This window comes from Oncorhynchus kisutch, linkage group LG29 (genome assembly GCF_002021735.2).
Source record: "Oncorhynchus kisutch isolate 150728-3 linkage group LG29, Okis_V2, whole genome shotgun sequence".
Lineage (NCBI taxonomy): Eukaryota > Metazoa > Chordata > Actinopteri > Salmoniformes > Salmonidae > Oncorhynchus > Oncorhynchus kisutch.
In genome coordinates, this window is record NC_034202.2 from 46,840,638 (window position 1) to 46,866,220 (window position 25,583).

General features: G+C 36.3%; 1 protein-coding gene across 1 annotated transcript in view; it reads left to right on the plus strand.

The window, feature by feature from the left end:
- chordc1b (cysteine and histidine-rich domain (CHORD) containing 1b) overlaps nucleotides 1–25,004 on the plus strand; it is a 72,662-nt gene extending 47,658 nt beyond the window's left edge. Inside the window, exons 6-10 of the mRNA XM_031809135.1 lie at nucleotides 2,914–3,043; nucleotides 4,016–4,121; nucleotides 5,173–5,292; nucleotides 8,711–8,773; nucleotides 20,346–25,004. Of these exons, the coding sequence (XP_031664995.1) occupies nucleotides 2,914–3,043; nucleotides 4,016–4,121; nucleotides 5,173–5,292; nucleotides 8,711–8,773; nucleotides 20,346–20,522 (596 nt within the window). The 3' untranslated portion in view covers nucleotides 20,523–25,004. The remainder of the gene's footprint in view (nucleotides 1–2,913; nucleotides 3,044–4,015; nucleotides 4,122–5,172; nucleotides 5,293–8,710; nucleotides 8,774–20,345) is intronic.
- The last annotated feature ends 579 nt before the right edge of the window (nucleotides 25,005–25,583 follow it).

The window sequence follows — 25,583 nt, forward strand, 5'->3', positions numbered from 1 at the left end:
GTAGCAGTTACATCAGGACAGGACAGTAACTAGTCCTCATTACATCAGGACAGTAACTAGTCCTCATTACATCAGGACAGTAACTAGTCCTCATTACATCAGGACAGTAACTAGTCCTCATTACATCAGGACAGTAACTAGTCCTCATTACATCAGGACAGTAACTAGTCCTCATTACATCAGGACAGTAACTAGTCCTCATTACATCAGACAGTAACTAGTCCTCATTACATCAGGACAGTAACCAGTCCTCATTACATCAGGACAGTAACTAGTCCTCATTACATCAGGACAGTAACTAGTCCTCATTACATCAGGACAGTAACTAGTCCTCATTACATCAGGACAGTAACTAGTCCTCATTACATCAGGACAGTAACTAGTCCTCATTACATCAGGACAGTAACTAGTCCTCATTACATCAGGACAGTAACTAGTCCTCATTACATCAGGACAGTAACTAGTTCTCATTACATCAGGACAGTAACCAGTCTTCGTTACACCAGGACAGTAACTAGTCTTCATTACACCAGGACAGTAACTAGTCTTCATTACACCAGGACAGTAACTAGTCTTCATTACATCAGGACAGTAACTAGTCCTCATTACATCAGGACAGTAACCAGTCTTCATTACATCAGGACAGGACAGTAACTAGTCTTCATTACATCAGGACAGTAACTAGTCTTCATTACATCAGGACAGTAACTAGTCTTCATTACATCAGGACAGTAACTAGTCTTCATTACACCAGGACAGTAACTAGTCTTCATTACACCAGGACAGTAACTAGTCCTCATTACATCAGGACAGTAACTAGTCTTCATTACATCAGGACAGTAACTAGTCTTCATTACATCAGGACAGTAACCAGTCTTCATTACATCAGGACATAACAGTAACCAGTCTTCATTACATCAGGACAGTAACTAGTCCTCATTACATCAGGACAGTAACTAGTCTTCATTACATCAGGACAGTAACCAGTCTTCATTACATCAGGACAGTAACTAGTCTTCATTACATCAGGACAGTAACTAGTCTTCATTACATCAGGACAGTAACCAGTCCTCATTACATCAGGACAGTAACTAGTCCTCATTACATCAGGACAGTAACTAGTTTTCATTACATCAGGACAGTAACTAGTCCTCATTACACCAGGACAGTAACTAGTCTTCATTACATCAGGACATAACAGTAACCAGTCTTCATTACACCAGGACAGTAACTAGTCCTCATTACATCAGGACAGTAACTAGTCCTCATTACATCAGGATATAACAGTAACCAGTCTTCATTACATCAGGACAGTAACTAGTCCTCATTACATCAGGACAGTAACTAGTCCTCATTACATCAGGACAGTAACCAGTCTTCATTACATCAGGACAGTAACTAGTCTTCATTACATCAGGACAGTAACCAGTCCTCATTACATCAGGACAGTAACTAGTCCTCATTACATCAGGACAGTAACTAGTCCTCATTACATCAGGACAGTAACTAGTCTTCATTACATCAGGACAGTAACTAGTCCTCATTACATCAGGACAGTAACTAGTCCTCATTACATCAGGACAGTAACTAGTCTTCATTACACCAGGACAGTAACTAGTCCTCATTACACCAGGACAGTAACTAGTCCTCATTACATCAGGACATAACAGTAACCAGTCTTCATTACATCAGGACAGTAACTAGTCCTCATTACATCAGGACAGTAACTAGTCCTCATTACATCAGGACAGTAACTAGTTCTCATTACATCAGGACAGTAACCAGTCTTCATTACATCAGGACAGTAACTAGTCTTCATTACACCAGGACAGTAACTAGTCCTCATTACATCAGGACAGTAACTAGTCTTCATTACATCAGGACAGTAACCAGTCTTCATTACATCAGGACATAACAGTAACCAGTCTTCATTACACCAGGACAGTAACTAGTCCTCATTACATCAGGACAGTAACTAGTCCTCATTACATCAGGACATAACAGTAACCAGTCTTCATTACATCAGGACAGTAACTAGTCCTCATTACATCAGGACAGTAACCAGTCTTCATTACATCAGGACAGTAAATAATCTTCATTACATCAGGACAGTAACTAGTCTTCATTACATCAGGACAGTAACCAGTCCTCATTACATCAGGACAGTAACTAGTCCTCATTACATCAGGACAGTAACTAGTTTTCATTACATCAGGACAGTAACTAGTCCTCATTACATCAGGACAGTAACTAGTCCTCATTACATCAGGACAGTAACTAGTCTTCATTACATCAGGACAGTAACTAGTCTTCATTACATCAGGACAGTAACTAGTCCTCATTACATCAGGACAGTAACCAGTCTTCATTACATCAGGACAGTAACTAGTCCTCATTACATCAGGACAGTAACTAGTCTTCATTACACCAGGACAGTAACTAGTCCTCATTACATCAGGACAGTAACTAGTCCTCATTACATCAGGACAGGACATGACAGTAACTAGTCTTCATTACATCAGGACAGTAACTAGTCTTCATTACATCAGGACAGTAACTAGTCTTCATTACATCAGGACAGTAACTAGTCTTCATTACATCAGGACAGTAACTAGTCTTCATTACATCAGGACAGTAACTAGTCTTCATTACACCAGGACAGTAACTAGTCTTCATTACACCAGGACAGTAACTAGTCCTCATTACATCAGGACAGTAACTAGTCCTCATTACATCAGGACAGTAACTAGTCTTCATTACATCAGGACAGTAACTAGTCCTCATTACATCAGGACAGTAACCAGTCTTCATTACATCAGGACATAACAGTAACCAGTCATCATTACATCAGGACAGTAACCAGTCCTCATTACATCAGGACAGTAACTAGTTTTCCCTTTGTCTGTTCTCTAGATGAGGATGATGATGTGGTGAAGGTAGGGACACTGTGTAAGAATGGAGGCTGTGCCCGAAGCTTTGACGGCCCTGCCAGCAATGACCAACTGTGTCTCTTCCACGCTGGAGTACCCATCTTCCATGAAGGGTACGTATACAACTGACACACACCACAAAGAGTACATCATCTTCTGTCTACAGCTGTGCTAGCTACCTAATGGCTAGATGTGCTAGCTAGCTAATGGCTAGATGTGCTTGCTAGCAAATGGCTAGATGTGCTTGCTAGCTAATGACTAGTTGTCCTTGCTAGATAATGACTAGCTATCTAATGACTACTGTGATTGTAAGCTAATGACTAGCTATTCTTACTAGCTAATGACTAAAGGTGCTTGCTAGCTAATGACTAGCTATTCTTACTAGCTAATGACTGAATGTGGTTGCTAGCTAATGACTAGCTGTGCTTGCTAGCTAATGAATAGCTAATGACTAGCTGTGCTTGCTAGCTAATGAATAGCTAATGACTAGCTGTGCTTGCTAGCTAATGAATAGCTAATGACTAGCTAATGAATAGCTAATGACTAGCTGTGCTTACTAGCTAATGACTAGCTGTGCTTGCTAGCTAATGACTAGCTGTGCTTGCTAGCTAATGACTAGCTGTGCTTGCTAGCTAATGACTAGCTGTGCTTGCTAGCTAATGACTAGCTGTGCTTGCGAGCTAATGACTAGCTGTGCTTGCGAGCTAATGACTAGCTGTGCTTGCGAGCTAATGACTAGCTGTGCTTGCGAGCTAATGACTAGCTGTGCTTGCGAGCTAATGACTAGCTGTAGCTGTGCTGCGAGCTAATGACTAGCTGTGCTTGCGAGCTAATGACTAGCTGTGCTTGCGAGCTAATGACTAGCTGTGCTTGCGAGCTAATGACTAGCTGTGCTTGCGAGCTAATGACTAGCTAATGACACTGCAAATCCCTTAAAACTACAAAGATGCCAATAACATATTCCTGACTGCTTTTTCCCTTCAGATGTGTAGTTCGTTAATCCTGTGTATGTGTGTGATGTGCTTGATTTGTGTGTGTGTTGTGCTTGAATCCATTTGTGTGTGTGTGTGTGTGTGTGTTCCCAGTATGAAGTACTGGAGTTGTTGCAAGAAGAAAACGTCAGACTTCAACACGTTCCTCTCACAGGAGGGCTGTAGCCGTGGCAACCACCTCTGGAGAAAGAAAGACACGGTGGGTTGGGGGGTTGGTGGGTTCGGGGTCGGTGGATTGTGGGGTCGGTGGGTTCGGGGTTGGTGGATCGGTGGGTCCGGTGGTTGGTGGGTCGGTGGGATCAGGGTTGGTGGGTCCAGGGGTTGGTGTGTCGGCGCGATCGGGGTTGGAGGGTTCGGGGATCGGGGTTGGTGGGTCCGGTGGGTCGGCGGGTCCGGGGGTTGGTGGGTCGGCGGGATCGGGGTTGGTGGGTCGGCGGGATCGGGGGTCGGTGGGTCCGGGGGTCGGTGGGATCAGGGTCGGGGGGTCGACGGGTTCGGGGTTGGTGGGTCGGTGGGATATGGAATACAGGGGGTTGGAATACAGGGGGTTGGATAAGGAATACAGGGGGTTGGATAAGGAATACAGGGGGTTGGATAAGGAATACAGGGGGTTGGATAAGGAATACAGGGGGTTGGATATGGAATACAGGGGGTTGGATATGGAATACAGGGGGTTGGATATGGAATACAGGGGGTTGGATATGGAATACAGGGGGTTGGATATGGAATACAGGGGGTTGGATATGGAATACAGGGGGTTGGATAAGGAATACAGGGGGTTGGATAAGGAATACAGGGGGTTGGATATGGAATACAGGATGTTGGAATACAGGGGGTTGGATAAGGAATACAGGGGGTTGGATATGGAATACAGGATGTTGGAATACAGGGGGTTGGATATGGAATACAGGGGGTTGGATAAGGAATACAGGGGGTTGGATAAGGAATACAGGGGGTTGGATAAGGAATACAGGGGGTCGGATATGGAATACAGGGGGTCGGATATGGAATACAGGGGGTTGGATAAGTGACCAACCATGGTGTTACAACCTACAAGTAACTTCTAGTGTCTGTCTGTCCGTCCGCCCGTGTGTGTACATTTTTGTGTGTGAGTCTGACCCTGTGTGTGTGTGTTGTCATTTTTGTGTGTGTGTGTGTGTACATTTTTGTGTGTGAGTCTGACCCTGTGTGTGTGTGTGTACATTGTTGTGTGTGAGGCTGACCCTGTGTGTGTTTGTGTGTGTGCTTAGGGTAAGACAGTGGTCCCGTGCAGGTTTGACTGGCATCAGACAGGAAGTCAGGTGATCATCTCCATCTACGCTAAGAACTCTCTGCCAGCTGTCAGTTACGTAGAGGGAAACAGCTGCACGGTGAGACACACAGTCTTGTATAACTAACATTGGGGACACACAATTCAGTCCCATACAAAATCCTGTTCCCAAAACCTAACCCTAAAAAACTAAGCCTAGCTCCTAACCCATAATTCTAACCTTAACCCTAAGCCCCCTAGAAGTATAATTTGACTCTGTGGGGACTAACAAAATGTTCAGTTTGTCATTTTTGTTTGTTTGTTTACTATTCTTGTGGGGACTTCTGGACCCCACACTAATATTTAAACACACACACACACATTGAGGGCTATATAGAGGGGTATTTAAAGGTGGGAAAAGAGGACTATACTACCGGTCAAAAGTTTTAGAACACCGACTCATTCATAGTTTGTCTTTATTTTTTACTATTTTCTACATTGTAGAATAATAGTGAAGACATCAACACTATGAAATAACACATATGGAATCATGTAGTAACCAAAAAAGTGTTAAACAAATCTAAATATATTTTATATTTGAGATTCTTCAAATAGCCAATCTTTGCCTTGATGACAGCTTTGCACACTCTTGGCATTTTCTTAACCAGCTTCACCTGGAATGCTTTTCCAACCGTCTTGAAGGAGTTCCCACAAATGTTGAGCACTTGTTGGCTGCTTTTCCTTCACACTGAGGTCCAACTCATCCCAAACCATCTCAATTGGGTTGAGGTTGGGTGATTGTGGAGGTCAGGTCATCTGATGCACTACTCCATCACTCTCCTTCTTGGTAAAATAGCCCTTACACAGCCTGGAGGTGTGTTGGGTCATTGTCCTGTTGAAAAACAAATGATAGTCCCACTAAGCCCAAAGCAGATGGGATGGTGTATCGCTGCAGAATGCTGTGGTAGCCATGCTGGTTAAGTGTGCCTTGAATTCTAAATAAATCACTGACAGCGTCACCAACAAAGCACCATCACACCTCCTCCTCCTCCGTGCTTCACGGTGGGAACTACACATGCGGAGATCATCCGTTCACCCACACCGCGTCTCACAAAGACACAGCGGTTGGAACCAAAGATTTGGACTCCAATTTGGAGTGTGAAGGAAAGCAGAGCAAAGGACAAATTTACTCTGGGTCTTCCTTTCCTGTGGCGGTCCTCATGAGAGACAGGTAACTCTGGGTCTTCCTTTCCTGTGGCGGTCCTCATGAGAGCCAGTTAACTCTAATGAACTTATCCTCTGCAGCAGAGGTAACTCTGGGTCTTCCATTCCTGTGGCGGTCCTCATGAGAGACAGTTAACTGTAATGAACTTATCCTCTGCAGCAGAGGTAACTCTGGGTTTTCCTTTCCTGTGGAGGTCCTCATGAGAGCCAGTTTCATCATAGAGCTTGAAGGTTTTTGCGACTGCACTTGAAGGAACTTACAAAGTTCTTGAAATGTTCCGTATTGACTGACCTTCATGTCTTAAAGTAATAATGGACTATTGTTTTTCTTTGCTTATTTGAGCTGTTCTTACCATAATATGGACTTGGTCTTTTACCAAATAGGGCTATCTTCTGTATACCACCCCTACCCTGTCACAACACAAATGATTGGCTCAAACGCATTAAGGAAATAAATTCCACAAATTAACTTTTAACAAGGCACACCTGTTAATTGAAGTGCATTCTAGGTGACTACCTCATGAAGCTGGTTGAGAGAATGCCAAGAGTGTGCAAAGCTGTCATCAAGGCAAAGGGTGGCTATTTGAAGAATCTCAAATATAAAATATATTTTGATTTGTTTAACACTTTTATGGTTACTACATGATTCCATATGTGTTACTTCGTAGTTTGAATGTCTTCAATATTATTATACAATGTAGAAAATTGTCAAAATAATGAAAAACCTTTGAATGAGTAGTTGTTCTAAAACCCTTGAATGAGTAGGTGTTCTAAAACCCTTGAATGAGTAGGTGTTCTAAAACCCTTGAATGAGTAGGTGTTCTAAAACCCTTGAATGAGTAGGTGTTCTAAAACCCTTGAATGAGTAGGTGTTCTAAAACCCTTGAATGAGTAGGTGTTCTAAAACCCTTGAATGAGTAGGTGTTCTAAAACCCTTGAATGAGTAGGTGTTCTAAAACCCTTGAATGAGTAGGTGTTCTAAAACCCTTGAATGAGTAGGTGTTCTAAAAGTTTTGACTGGTAGTGTATATGAAGGGGTATATAAATTGAGTGGTGTATAGATGGAGGGGTATATATATAGAGTGTTTTATGTAGGTGTATTTTAAGTGCTAAACTCTTAACAATTGTCAGTTGGAAATTCATTTTCCAGTGAGCAAACAATTTCAGTACAGCATTCATATGAATGCATTTGTCAATAAAACTCATGAATTGCAATTAGTTATAGGTCATATTTCAAAGAAATCTGGAAACACTGTACAGTTATTTTATAGGTCGACTTTGGGCAAAAGCTAACAAATAATGTATTTAAACTGTATAACTGAACAACGCTCCATCATACCAGGCCATTTAATGCTTCAAAACGACACTAAATTGATGAATAAGATTTTAGTTGATTGATGAATGAGATATTGGCTGCAGAAGTGCCATTTTTTTATCGATCTCTGCAGCTTCTGTCCAAAAACAGTTGCCGTACCAGGCTGTGATGCAGCCCGACAGTATGCTCTCTGGTGCTCCTGTAGAACACTGTGATGCAGCCTGACCGTACGCTCTCGATGGTGCTCCTGTAGAACACTGTGATGCAGACCGACAGTATGCTCTCGGTGGTGCTCCTGTAGAACACTGTGATAGCCCTCGCGGACAGGCTGAATTTCTTCAGCATCCAGAGGTTAAAGAGTCACTGTCGTGCCTCTTCATTACGGTGTCCATGTGGTTATACCATTTCTGCTTCTTTGAGATGTTTACTACAAGGAATTTGAAGTTATTGACCGTCTCCACGGCGGTCCCGTTGATGAGGATGGGGGGCATGAACAGCCTGGTTCCACCTGAATACCACAATCGGCTCCTTTGTTTTGCTAACGTTGAGGGAGAGGTTGTCTACCTGGCACTATGCCGTCAGAGTGCCTACCTCCTCTCTGTAGGCTGTCTAGTCGTTGTTGGTGATCAGGCCTACTACTGTCATGTCGTCAGTGAACATGATGATGGAGTTGGAACTGTGTGAGGCCAGTCAGTCGTTGGGTATACAAGGAGTACAGGAGGGGACTGAGGACGCACCCTTGTGGGGCCCCCGCGTTGAGAATCAGTGTGGTGGAGGTAATGTTGTCTACCTTCACCACCTGTTTGAATATTGGGTGGGACATGTCCCCCCTCCCCATCCCCGTTGCAATTAGGCCTATCACACACACACACACAGGGTCAATGGTCGAACCAACTACCTGACATCAGCTATGTAGAGGGAACAGTAACACCCTGAAACACACACCGGGCCCTGTATTCTCACTGTAGTGGGTCCTGATTTAGACCATTCTCCTCCACAGCTCAACATCCACATTATCTTTGATGGAGAGAAGGAGTTTGAGCAGACGATTAACTTGTGGGGGGTGAGTACTACTATAGTACTATACATCTATACCAGGCTTTCCCAAACTCGGTCCTGGGGTCATCCCTGTGTCCACGTTTTGGTTTTTGCTCCTAGCACTACACAGCTGATTCAAGTAATCAACTCATCATCAAGCTTTGAATCAGCTGTGTAGTGTTGGGGCAAAAACCAAAACGTGCTCCCCTCGGGTTCCAGAGGACCGAGTTTGGGAAACGCTGGTCTATACTACACTTACTATTACTACTATACTTACTACTATAATACTATTTGTCTATACTACACTTACTATTACTACTACTAATACTATTTGTCTATACTACACTTACTATTACTACTATACTACTACTAATACTATTTGTCTATACTACACTTACTATTACTACTATACTGTACTTACTATTACTACTATACTTACTACTATAATACTATTTGTCTATACTACACTTACTATTACTACTATACTATACTTACTACTATAATACTATTTGTCTATACAACACTTACTATTGCTACTATACTATACTTACTACTATACTATAATACTATTTGTCTATACAACACTTACTATTACTACTACTAATACTATTTGTCTATACTACACTTACTATTACTACTATACTACTAATAATAATATTTGTCTATACTACACTTACTATTACTACTATACTGCACTTACTATTACTACTATACTTACTACTATAATACTATTTGTCTATACTACACTTACTATTACTACTATACTACTACTAATACTATTTGTCTATACTACACTTACTATTACTACTATACTACTACTATTTGTCTATACTACACGTACTATTACTACTATACTTACTACTACTACTATAATACTATTTGTCTATACTACACTTACTATTACTACTAATACTATACTATTTGTCTATACTACACTTACTATTACTACTATACTGTACTTACTACTACTATAATATGATTTGTCTATACTACACTTACCTCTATGTCTATACTATACTTACTACTATTACTATAATACTATATGTCTATACTAACTACTACTATACGTCTATACTATACTTACTATTACTATAATACTATATGGCTGTACTATACTTACTATTGCTACTATAATACTCCGTCTATACTATATTTACTATTACTACCATATGTCTATACTACACTTATTACTACTACTACTATAATACTATACATCTATACTACACTTACTATTACTATTATAGTAGTATACATCTATACTATATGTAATATTACTACTGTATGTCTATACTTACTATGACTAATACTATACGTCTATACTACACTTACTGCTACTACAACTACTACTATAATACTATACATCTATACTACATTTACTATTACTACTATACGTCTATACTATACTTACTATTACTATAATACTATACATCTGTACTATACTTACTATTATTATAATACTAGCCTTTACTATACATGCTATTACTACTATAATACTATACATCTATACTATACTTACTATTACTACTATATGTATATACTATACGTACTATTACTATTATAATACTATATGCCTATACTATACTTACTATTACTACTATTTGTCTGTACTGTATTTACTATTACTTCTATAATACTATTTGTCTATACTGTATTTACTATTACTACTATAATACTATTCGTCTATACTGTATTTACTATTACTACTATACATCTATACAAAACTTGCTCTTACTAGTATAATACAATAAGTATATGCTATACTTAACTATGTCTATACTATATCTACTATTACTACTATAATACTATGTCTACTATACTTAATATGTCTATACTATACTTACTACTCTGCATCTATACTACACTTACTATTACTACTATACATCTATATTACACTTACTATTGATATTATAATACTATAAGTATATACTATACTAACAACTATACGTCTAATCCATACGTACTATTACTGCAATAATACTATGTCTATACTACACGTATTATTACTACTATACATCTGTACTATATGTACTATTACTACTATACATCTATACTACACCTACTATTACTACTATAATACTATCCATCTATACCACACGTACTATTACTTCTATACATATATACTACACTTACTACTACTACTATAATACTATCCATCTATACCACACGTACTATTACTTCTATACATCTATACTACACTTACTATTACTACTATAATACTATCCATCTATACCACACGTAATATTACTACTATAATACTATACATCTATACCACTTACAATTACTTCTATACATCTATACTACACTTACTATTACTACTATAATACTGTCTATACTACACTTGTATTACTACTATTCATCTACTACACTTACTACTACTACACTACCATATGTCTATACTACTATACGTCTATACTACACTTACTATTACTACTATACGTCTATACTACACTTACTATTACTACTATACATCTATACTACACTTACTATTACTACTATACATCTATACTACACTTACTATTACTACTATACATCTATACTACACTTACTATTACTACTATACATCTATACTACACTTACTATTACTACTATACATCTATACTACACTTACTATTACTACTATACATATATACTACACTTACTATTACTACTATACATCTATACTACACTTACTATTACTACTATACATATATACTACACTTACTATTACTACTATACATCTATACTACACCTACTAATACTACTATAATAATATGCATCTATACTACACTCACTATTACTACTATAATACTGTCTATACTATACTTACTATTACTACTATCATACTGTCTATACTATACTTACTATTACTGCTATACATCTATACTACACTTACTATTACTACTATACATCTATACTACACATACTTTTACTACTATAATACTATATGTCCATACGACACTTACTATTACTACTGTAATACTATAGTAATATAGAAGCCATAAAACTGGCATGTACGCCTTTGTAGATATTCCATAAAAAATCTGCAGTTTCCAGCTACAACAGTCATTTACAACATTAACAATGTCTACACTGTATTTCTGATCAATTTGATGTTATTTTAAAACAAAGACATTTCTAAGTAACCCCAAATGTTTAAACGGTAGTGTAAGTCTATACTATACTTACTATTACTACACTAATATTAAGTGTACTTACTTACTATTACTGCTATAATAATATAAGTCTATGCTATACTTACTACTATATTTACTATTATTACTATAATACTTTACATCTATACTTACTATTACTTCCATAATACTATACGTCTATACTATACTTACTATTACTACTATAATACTATACGTATATACTATACTTGCTATGTCTACTATACTTGCTATATCTATACTATACTTACTGTCTATACTATACTTACTGTCTATACTATACTTACTATGTCTATACTATACTTACTATGTCTATACTATACTATGTCTATACTATACTATACTTGCACTATACTATGTCTATACTATACTTACTGTCTATACTATACTTACTATGTCTATACTATAATATGTCTATACTTACTATGTCTATACTATGTCTATACTATACTTGCTACGTCTATACTATACTTACTATGTCTATACTATACTATGTCTATACTTACTATGTCTATACTATACTATGTCTATACTATACTATACAATGACATTTCTAAGTGACCCCAAATGTTTAAACGGTAGTGTAAGTCTATACTATACTTACTATTACTACACTAATATTAAGTGTACTTACTATTACTGCTATAATAATATAAGTCTATGCTATACTTACTACTATATATCTATACTATATTGACTATTATTACTATAATACTTTACATCTATACTTACTGTTACTTCCATAATACTATACGTCTATACTATACTTACTATTACTACTATAGTACTATACGTATATACTATTCTTGCTATGTCTACTATACTTGCTATATCTATACTATACTTGCTATGTCTATACTATACTTACTATGTCTATACTATACTTACTATGTCTATACTATACTTACTATGTCTATACTATACTTACTATGTCTATACTTACTATGTCTATACTTACTACGTCTATGCTATACTTACTACGTCTATACTATACTTACTATGTCTATACTATACTTACTATGTCTATACTTACTATGTCTATACTTACTACGTCTATGCTATACTTACTACGTCTATGCTATACTTACTATGTCTATGCTATACTTACTATGTCTATGCTATACTTACTATGTCTATGCTATACTTACTATGTCTATGCTATACTTACTATGTCTATGCTATACTACAATGTCTACACTATACTATACTGTCTACACTATACTATACTATGTCCATACTTACTATGTCTATACTTTGTCTATACTTTACTATGGCTATACTATACTATGTCTATACTATGTCTATACTTACTATGTCTATACTTACTATGTCTATACTATACTATGTCTATAATATGTCTATACTATACTATGTCTATACTATACTATGTCTATACTTACTATGTCTATACTATACTTACTGTCTATACTATACTTACTATGTCTATACTTACTATGTCTATACTATACTATGTCTATACTTACTATGTCTATGCTATACTTACTATGTCTATACTATACTATGTCTATACTATAATATGTCTATACTATACTATGTCTATACTATACTTGCACTATACTATGTCTATACTATACTATGTCTATACTTACTATGTATATGCTATACTATACTATGTCTATACTATACTATGTCTATACTATACTATGTCTATACTATACTATGCCTATACTATACTATGTCTATACTATACTATGTCTATACTATACTTGCACTATACTATGTCTATACTATACTATGACTATACTATACTATGTCTATACTATACTTACTGTCTATACTATACTATGCCTATACTATACTTGCTGCGTCTATACTATACTATGTCTATACTATACTATGACTATACTAAACTATGTCTATACTATACTATGTCTATACTATACTTGCTACGCCTATACTATACTATGTCTATACTATACTATGTCTATACTATACTTACTGTCTATACTATACTTACTATGTCTATACTATACTATACTATGTCTATACTTACTATGTCTATACTATACTATGTCTATACTATACTTGCTATGTCTATACTTACTATGTCTATGCTATACTTACTACGTCTATACTTACTACGTCTATACTTACTACGCCTATGCTATACTTACTAAGTCTTTGCTATACTTACTACGCCTATGCTATACTTACTATGTCTATACTTGCTATGTCTATACTATACTTACTACGTCTATACTTACTATGTCTATGCTATACTATGTATATACTATACTTGCACTATACTATGTCTATACTATACTATGACTATACTATACTATGTCTATACTATACTTACTGACTATACTATGCCTATACTATACTTGCTACGTCTATACTATACTATGTCTATAGTATACTATGACTATACTATACTATGTCTATACTATACTATGTCTATACTATACTTGCTACGTCTATACTATACTTGCTACGTCTATACTATACTATGTCTATACTATACTATGTCTATACTATACTATGTCTATACTATACTTGCTATGTCTATACTTACTATGTCTATGCTATACTTACTACGTCTATACTTACTACGTCTATACTTACTACGCCTATGCTATACTTACTAAGTCTTTGCTATACTTACTACGCCTATGCTGTACTTACTATGTATATACTATACTATACTCCGTCTATACTTACTATGACTATACTATGACTATACTATACGATGTCTATACTATAATATGTCTATACTATGTGTATAGTATACTATACTTACTCTGTCTATACTGTGACTATACTATACTATGACTATACTATGTCTATGCTATACTTACTATGGCTATGCTATACTTACGATGTCTATGCTATACTTACTATGACTATGCTATACTTACTATGTCTATGCTATACTTACTATGACTATGCTATACTTACTATGACTATGCTATACTTACTATGTCTATGCTATACTTACTATGTCTATGCTATACTTACTATGTCTATGCTATACTTACTATGTCTATGCTATACTTACTATGTCTATGCTATACTTACTATGACTATGCTATACTTACTATGTCTATGCTATACTTACTATGACTATGCTATACTTACTATGTCTATGCTATACTTACACTATACTATACTATGTCTATACTATACTATGTCTATACTATACTTACTGTCTATACTATACTTTCTATGTCTATACTATAATTACTGCCTATACTATACTTTCTATGTCTATACTTACTATGTCTATACTATACTTACTATGTCTATACTATACTTGCTATGTCTATACTTACTATGTCTATACTATACCTACTACGTCTATACTTACTACGTCTATACTTACTATGTCTATACTATACTTACTATGTCTATACTTACTATGTCTATACTTACTATGTCTATACTTACTATGTCTATACTATACTATGTCTATACTTACTATGTCTATACTATACTATACTATGTTTATACTTACTATGTCTATACTATACTATGTCTATACTATACTTACTATGTCTATACTATACTTACTATGTCTATACTATACTATGTCTATACTTACTATGTCTATACTATACTTACTATGTCTATACTATGTCTATACCTACTATGACTATACTATACTATGTTTATACTTACTATGTCTATACTATACTATGTCTATACTATACGTACTATGTCTATACTATACTTACTATGTCTATACTATACTTACTATGTCTATACTTACTATGTCTATACTATGCTATGTCTATACTTACTATGTCTATACTACTATGTCTATACTATACTATACTATACTAGTCTATACTATACTATGTCTATACTATACTACTATACTATGTCTATACTATACTATGTCTATACTATACTATGTCTATACTATACTATGTCTATACTTACTATGTCTATACTTACTATGTCTATACTATACTATGTCTATACTTACTATGTCTATACTATACTATACTATACTATGTCTATACTTACTATGTCTATACTATACTTACGATGTCTATACTATACTTACGATGTCTATACTATACTTACTATGTCTATACTATACTATGTCTATACTATACTATGTCTATACTTACTATGTCTAACTTACTATGTCCTATACTATACTATGTCTATACTATACTTACTATGTCTATACTATACTTACTATGTCTATACTATACTTACTATGTATATACTATACTTACTATGTCTATACTTCTACTATGATCTATCTATACTATGACTATACTATACTATGTCTATACTTACTATGTCTATACTATACTATGTCTATACTATACTATGTCTATACTATACTATGTCTATACCTATACTATGTCTATACTATACTATGTCTATACTATACTATGTCTATACTTACTATGTCTATACTATACTATGTCTATACTTACTATGTCTATACTATACTATACTATGTCTATACTTACTATGTCTATACTATACTTACTATGTCTATACTTACTATGTCTATACTATACTATGTCTATACCTACTATGTCTATACTATACTATGTCTATACCTACTATGTCTATACTTACTATGTCTATACTTACTATGTCTATACTTACTATGTCTATACTATACTATGTCTATACTATACTATGTCTATACTATACTTACTGTCTATACTATACTATGTCTATACTTACTATGTCTATCCTATACTTACTATGTCTTTACTATACTTACTATGTCTACTATACTTACTATGTCTACTATACTTACTATGTCTATACTATACTTACTATGTCTATACTATACTTACTATGTCTATGCTATACTTACTATAACTATGCTATACTTACTATGTCTATACTATACTTACTATGTCTATACTATACTTACTATGTCTATACTATACTATACTTACTATGTCTATACTATACTATGTCTATACTTACTATGTCTATACTTACTATGTCTATACTATACTATGTCTATACTATACTATACTATGTGTATACTATACTATGCATATACTATACAATACTATGTTTATACTATACTATGTCTGTACTTACTATGTCTATACTATACTATGTCTATACTTACTATGTCTATACTATACTATGTCTATACTATGTCTATACTATACTATGCTATGTCTATACTTACTATGTCTATACTTACGATGTCTATACTATACTATGTCTATACTATACTATACTATACTATGTGTATACTATACTATGCATATACTATACAATACTATGTTTATACTATACTATGTCTATACTTACTATGTCTATACTATACTATGTCTATACTTACTATGTCTATACTTACTATGTCTATACTATACTATGTCTATACTATACTATGCTATGTCTATACTTTGTCTATACTTACTATGTCTATACTATACTATGTCTATACCTACTATGTCTATACTATACTTGCTATGTCTATGCTATACTTACTACGTCTATACTTAATACGTCTATACTTACTATGTCTATGCTATACTCACTATGTCTATGCTATACTTGCTATGTCTATGCTATACTTACTATGTCTATGCTATACTTACTATGTCTATGCTATACTTACTATGTCTATTCTTACTATGTCTATGCTATACTTACTTTGTCTATTCTTACTATGTCTATCCTATACTATGTCTATACTATACTTACTATGTCTATGCTATACTTACTATGTCTATACTTACTATGTCTATGCTATACTTACTACGTCTATCCTATACTTACTACGTCTATGCTATACTTACTATGACTATGCTATACTTACTATGACTATGCTATACTTACTATGTCTATGCTATACTTACTATGTCTATGCTATACTTACTATGTCTATGCTATACTTACTATGTCTATACTATACTATGTCTATACTATACTTACTGTCTATACTATACTATGTCTATACTTACTATGTCTATCCTATACTTACTATGTCTATACTATACTTACTATGTCTATGCTATACTTACTATGTCTACGCTATACTTACTATGTCTATGCTATACTTACTATGTCTATACTATACTTACTAAGACTATGCTATACTTACTATGACTATGCTATACTTACTATGACTATGCTATACTTACTATGTCTATGCTATACATACTATGACTATGCTATACTTACTATGTCTATGCTATACTTACTATGTCTATGCTATACTTACTATGTCTATACTATACTATGTCTATACTATACTTACTGTCTATACTATACTATGTCTATACTTACTATGTCTATCCTATACTTACTATGTCTATACTATACTTACTGTCTATACTATACTATGTCTATACTTACTATGTCTATCCTATACTTACTATGTCTATACTATACTTACTATGTCTATACTATACTATGTCTATACTTACTATGTCTATCCTATACTTACTATGTCTATGCTATACATACTATGACTATGCTATACTTACTATGTCTATACTATACTTAATATGTCTTTACTATACTTACTATGTCTTTACTATACTTACTATGTCTATACTATGTCTATGCTACACTTACTATGTCTATGCTACACTTACTATGACTATGCTATACTTACTATGTCTATACTATACTTACTATGTCTTTACTATATTTACTATGTCTATACTATACTTACTATGTCTATACTATACTTACTATGTCTATACTATACTATGTCTATACTATACTATACTATGTCTATACTATACTATGTCTATACTATACGTACTATGTCTATGCTACACTTACTATGACTATGCTATACTTACTATGTCTATACTATACTTACTACTTCTTTACTATACTTACTATGTCTATACTATACTTACTATGTCTATACTATACTTACTATGTCTATACTATACTATACTATGTCTATACTATACTATACTATGTCTATACTATACGTACTATGTCTTTACTATACTTACTATGTCTATACTATACTTACTATGTCTATACTATACTTACTATGTCTATACTATACTATGTCTATACTATACTATACTATGTTTTTACTATACTTAATATGTCTATACTATACTATGTCTTTACTATACTTACTATGTCTATGCTATACTTACTATGTCTATCCTATACTTACTATGTCTATACTATACTATGTCTATACTATACTTAATATGTCTATACTATACTATGTCTTTACTATACTTACTATGTCATGTCTATACTATACTATACTATGTATTTACTATACTATACTATGTCTTTACTATACTTACTATGTCTTTACTATACTCACTATGTCTATACTATACTTACTATGTCTATACTATACTATGTCTTTACTATACTATGTCTTTACTATACTTACTATGTCTATACTATACTTACTGTCTATACTTACTATGTCTATACTATACTATGTCTATACTATACTATGTCTATACTATACTATGTCTATACTATACTATGTCTATACTATACTATGTCTATACTATACTATGTCTATACTATACTATGTCTTTACTATACTATACTATGTCTTTACTATACTTACTATGTCTTTGCTATACTTACTATGTCTATACTTACTATGTCTTTACTATGTCTATACTATACTATGTCTTTACTATGCTTACTATGTCTATACTTACTATGTCTATACCATACTATGTCTTTACTATACTTACTATGTCTTTACTATACTTACTATGTCTTTACTATACTTACTATGTCTATACTATACTTACTATGTCTATACTATACTATGTCTTTACTATACTATGTCTTTACTATACTTACTATGTCTATACTATACTTACTGTCTATACTTACTATGTCTATACTATACTATGTCTATACTATACTATGTCTATACTATACTATGTCTATACTATACTATACTATGTCTTTACTATACTTACTATGACTATACTATACTATGTCTTTACTATACTATGTCTTTACTATACTTACTATGTCTATACTATACTTACTATGTCTATACTTACTATGTCTATACTTACTATGTCTATACTATACTATGTCTATACTATACTATGTCTATGCTATACTATGTCTATACTATGTCTATACTATACTATGTCTTTACTATACTATGTCTTTACTATACTTACTATGTCTTTGCTATACTTACTATGTCTATACTTACTATGTCTTTACTATGTCTATACTATACTATGTCTTTACTATGCTTACTATGTCTATACTTACTATGTCTATACCATACTATGTCTTTACTATACTTACTAAGTATAGTATAGACATAGTATAGTATAGACATAGTAAGTATAGACAATGTCTATACTATACTTACTATGTCTATACTATACTATGTCTTTGCTATACTGACTTTATTCCAGCCCAATATTAACACGCTTTATTCAAATGTAGGGTGATTTCCTTTCTAACGCGCCCTTTACTCTCATCTCTCCTTCTCTCTTCCTACTCCTCTCTCTCCAGGTGATCGACGTCAGTAAGAGTGTGGTCAACATGATGGCAGCTAAGATAGAGGTAGCTATGAGAAAGTCTGAACCCATGACTTGGGCCCGACTGGACCTGCCGCCCCCCGCACCTCCCAAAGAGGAGGACAAAGAGGAGGAGGAGAGTGATAGTGAAGACGATGAGGAGCTCGATTGAAGATGCAGTGACAATGAGAGGACTGCACTGATTGATTGATTGATTGATTGATTTATTGGCAGTTTGGTATATGTCCGTCTGCTAGAACTCAACCCGCACATTGTAGTCCGACATAGCACTCATAGGAACGTTGATTAGTCTCCACTCCACCTCTCTCTCTGTCTCTGTCTCTCTCTCTCTCTCTCTCTGTCTCTCTCTCTCTCTCTCTGTCTCTCTCTCTCTCTCTGTCTCTCTCTCTCTCTCGTTGTCTCTCTCTCTCTCTCGTTGCCTCTCTCTCTCTCTCGTGTTCTCTCTCTCTCTCGTGTTCTCTCTCTCTCGTTCTCTCTCTCTCTCGTTGTGTCTCTCTCTCGTTGTCTCTCTCTCTCTCGGTGTCTCTCTCTCTCGGTGTCTCTCTCTCTCTCTCTCTCGGTGTCTCTCTCTCTCGGTGTCTCTCTCTCTCTCGGTGTCTCTCTCTCTCTCGGTGGTCTCTCTCTCGGTGTCTCTCTCTCTCTCTCGGTGTCTCTCTCTCTCTCTCTCGGTGTCTCTCTCTCTCTCTCTCTCTCGGTGTGTCTCTCTCTCTCTCTCTCGGTGTCTCTCTCTCTCTCTCCTCTCTCGGTGTCTCTCTCTCTCTCTCTCTCTCTCGGTGTCTCTCTCTCTCTCTCTCGGTGTCTCTCTCTCGGTGTCTCTCTCTCTCTCTCGGTGTCTCTCTCTCTCTCTCTCTCGTGTCTCTCTCTCTCTCGGTGTCTCTCTCTCTCTCGGTGTCTCTCTCTCTCTCTCGGTGTCTCTCTCTCTCTCTCGGTGTCTCTCTCTCTCTCTCGGTGTCTCTCTCTCTCTCTCTCGGTGTCTCTCTCTCTCTCTCTCTCTCTCGGTGTCTCTCTCTCTCTCTCTCGGTGTCTCTCTCTCGGTGTCTCTCTCTCTCTCTCTCGTTGTCTCTCTCTCTCTCTCTCGTTGTCTCTCTCTCTCGTTGTCTCTCTCTCGTTGTCTCGTTGTCTCTCTCTCTCGATCTCTCTCTCTGTCTCTCTCTCGATCCCTGTCTCTTTCACCTCTCCACTTCTCTCTCTAAGCAGCACATGTACTGTAGGACCAATCATGCCACCTCTGCCATACAGTTTCCCTGCCTTGCCTCCCCTCTACCCTCTAACCTCCAACCTCCGTGTTGAGGGTCAACATCCTCAGACTGATATCAACTGATAGCATGGGATCAGATGCTAGAAACATTTCCTAATTTATCCATATCATCTATCTGTATTACTGTATCCCAAATGGCACCCTAGTCCCTATATAGTGCCCTACTTTAGACCAGAGAACACTGGGCTCTGACACCCTAGTCCCTATATAGTGCACTACTTTAGACCAGGGTACACAGGTCTCTGACACCCTAGTCCCTATATAGTGCACTACTTTAGACCAGGGTACACAGGTCTCTGACACCCTAGTCCCTATATAGTGCACTACTTTAGACCAGGGTACACAGGTCTCTGACACCCTAGTCCCTATATAGTGCACTACTTTAGACCAGGGAACACTGGGCTCTGACACCCTAGTCTAGTGGTTAGCAGGGTAGCCTAGTGGTTCGAGCGTTGGACTAGTAACCGAAAGGTTGCAAGTTCAAACCCCCAAGCTGACAAGGTACAAATCTGTCGTTCTGCCCCTGAACAGGCAGTTAACCCACTGTTCCTAGGCCGTCATTGAAAATAAGAATTTGTTCTTAACTGACTTGCCTAGTTAAATAAAGGTTTAAAAAAATATATATAGATTCCGTTGACTGAAAAATAAAATGTACTAATTAGTATTATAAGTATTTTTCTAAATATTAAGTAGTATAGTAGTATATACTATATAGGGAATGAGAAATAGTGCCCTACTTTTGACCAGTGTTTATAGTGAGACCAAAAAATATTATTTAACTAGGTGTTCAGTAATTTTGTACTTAATGTTCATGAATTCCTATGATCTTTATTTGTCTGAGGTTGTAATGTTCTGGTCTTCAATAAAACAGACAGAATTCCCAGCTCACAATTAATCAGATCGCAGAGATATTTGTGAGAGGTCTGCAGTTTACACAAATACATTCCTTCTTATACCATCCTAACCTAGGCACATACATACACACCAACATAAGGATTTTCTCACGAGTCTCACCACAGTTTATAACCACTCAGCTGACAGTTCCAGGCTCCCCCAGATAGTAGAACTCTGGAGGGGCCCTCCCTGTCCTCTCTTATCTCCACAGATTTACATCCAGGCCTGTTCAAACAGGTTAATGCCCCTCTCCGTTCTCCTTCTACCCCCACATAGACTCCTTTCTTCCTAGGTCCAGGCCATATAACCCCTTCCTAGGTCCAGGCCATATAACCCCTTCCTAGGTCCAGGCCATATAACCCCTTCCTAATGAACACACATCATTTAACACTACTAGAAAGACAGGATAGACTTCTTGCCAGTTATAGTGCCGTATACCTCATTTAGTCATTATTCACAAATTCTTATTTACAATGACGGCCTACCGGGGAACAGTGGGCAGAACCATAGATTTTTTTTTTTTACCTTGTCAACTCAGGGGATTCAATCTTTTATTTTTTCAGTCATCGGAAATGTGTCTTCTGCTTATCCTAACCCCTCAGAAAGATGGGGAATATGGTGCGTTTTTAAATGAAAATCTGTCTGCATTCCACCTCTCTGTTTCATGTCATGTTTAAATCTCTTTCTGGACAGTTTGCATGTAATGTTACGATATAGCATCTAGAGGCTGAGATTATTATGGTTGTTATTGTCTCTGTTCAACTCAGTATTCAGATGGTTGTTTGTTTTGCAATGGGTTTCAAACATGGCAGTTTAACAACATGGTTGCTAGTTAGGAGCGCCTCGGCGACGTTTCCCCCTAGGCACAGATCTAAGATCAGATTCCTCTTCTTCAATCCTAATCTTAACCATTTTAGTGGTGGAAATGTTAAGCTGACCCAAGATCAGCATCTAGGGGCAACTTCACCCAAATTGCTCCAGGATACTAAAGGTTCATGCTCAAGACTTGCTGTACTTGTCATTTTCTGAAACATCCTACTAAGACCAACGGTGTTAAAAAAACAAACATGACCTGAACACACACACACGTCTCCTTCCTTCTCACTGCAGGCCAGGGTCTGAGCTCGCAAAGGGGAACCATAGAGATGTATTAGCAGGGCCATTGGGGGCGTACACCAGTTTTGAAGTAGTCCACTGGGTGGGACTTCCTACGGGTTAAAGAAGGATCACATGATTCCATCCGGGTCATCAACGAGGGATCAGACAATTAATTATACTGGTGAGGAAACATTCCATAACTCCAGGGGGCAGTAAATCACCAACCTGGTCTTTAAACCTGTTCAGACAACACCCTCCAGGGGGCAGTAAATCACCAACCTGGTCTTTAAACCTGTTCAGACAACACCCTCCAGGGGGCAGTAAATCACCAACCTGGTCTTTAAACCTGTTCAGACAACACCCTCCAGGGGGCAGTAAATCACCAACCTGGTCTTTAAACCTGTTCAGACAACACCCTCCAGGGGGCAGTAAATCACCAACCTTGTCTTTAAATCTGTTCAGACAACACCCTCCAGGGCAGTAAATCACCGTCCTTGTCTTTAAATCTGTTCAGACAACACCCTCCAGGGCAGTAAATCCCCAACCTTGTCTTTAAACCTGTTCAGACAACACCCTCCAGGGGGCAGTAAATCCCCAACCTTGTCTTTAAACCTGTTCAGACATCACCTTCCAGGGGGCAGTAAATCACCAACCTTGTCTTTAAACCTGTTCAGACATCACCCTGCAGGGGGCAGTGTGCACCCTTTCAGTTGGTTTACCAACATAGAACCCGATGAAGAAAAATGGAGATGGCATGGGCAGCGCCACTGAGGCTCTAAAGACGCCATAATTGGGACAGATATCAAATCAAATGTATTTATATAGCCCTTCGTACATCAGCTGATATCTCAAAGTGCTGTACAGAAACCCAGCCTAAAACCCCAAACAGCAAGCAATGCAGGTGTATAGGGATGCGATATCTCAGTCCATGGGCTTAACGTTTTGGAGTCAGGTCTACCTGTGATGAAATAACCCGACTCTGAACTCACTATGCCTTCATCTGAATATTAGGGAACACTTCATGTTGGTGTGTTGGAGCTGTATATTCCATCTGTTGCTTGGATGTAGACTTGGGAATACCTGAATATGTTTAATATAATGTATAAAATTTGGAGATTTGTCTGAATAGATTTAATCTAAGGCACCGAAAAACAAACACATGAAACGTTGCTATTGTGACTGATGAATACAGCCCAGATGTGTACAAGTACAGCGTTTCTATATGATGTATAGAGTCGGGAATGACTCCATGAGTTCCATGTGTTTCATTTGTTATATAATCTCTACCATCTGATTTAAATAACTCTGTAAAAGGCTGTAAGCTTTAGGATCCATTGAACCGTACCAAAAATAAAGTTTTCCATTTTAAATACGAATTCTATACACACGACCAGTATGTTCTGTTTTACTACACGTTGTTGTTTACCTGGTTCAAGCCTTCCTTCACATTAAAACTAATAAATACACATTCTAACAGAACTCTGTCCCCCCCCTATTCCTCTGTGGCGGGACTTCCTTGTCAATCAGGTCTACCTGTGATGTCTCAATAAAAATTCAATTAGGGAATTGTGAGCCATTTGAGACCTGGTCTGAAACACCTTTACAGTCTGAATACATGAAACACCTTTACAGTCTGAATATATGAAACACCTTTACAGTCTGAATACATGAAACACCTTTACAGTCTGAATATATGAAACACCTTTACAGTCTGAATACACAAAACACCTTTACAAGCTGAATTCATGAAACACCTTTACAGTCTGAATTCATGAAACACCTTTACAGTCTGAATACATGAACCACCTTTACAGTCTGAATACAAGGTAAATTATGAAACGCCTTTGTTTGCTTGAGGGGGGGATGTACACAGCTGTGACTATAACTGACGAGAATTATCTTGGAAGGTAGAATGGCCGACATTTTATTGTAAGGAATTCAAGATCGGGTGAGCAGAAGGGC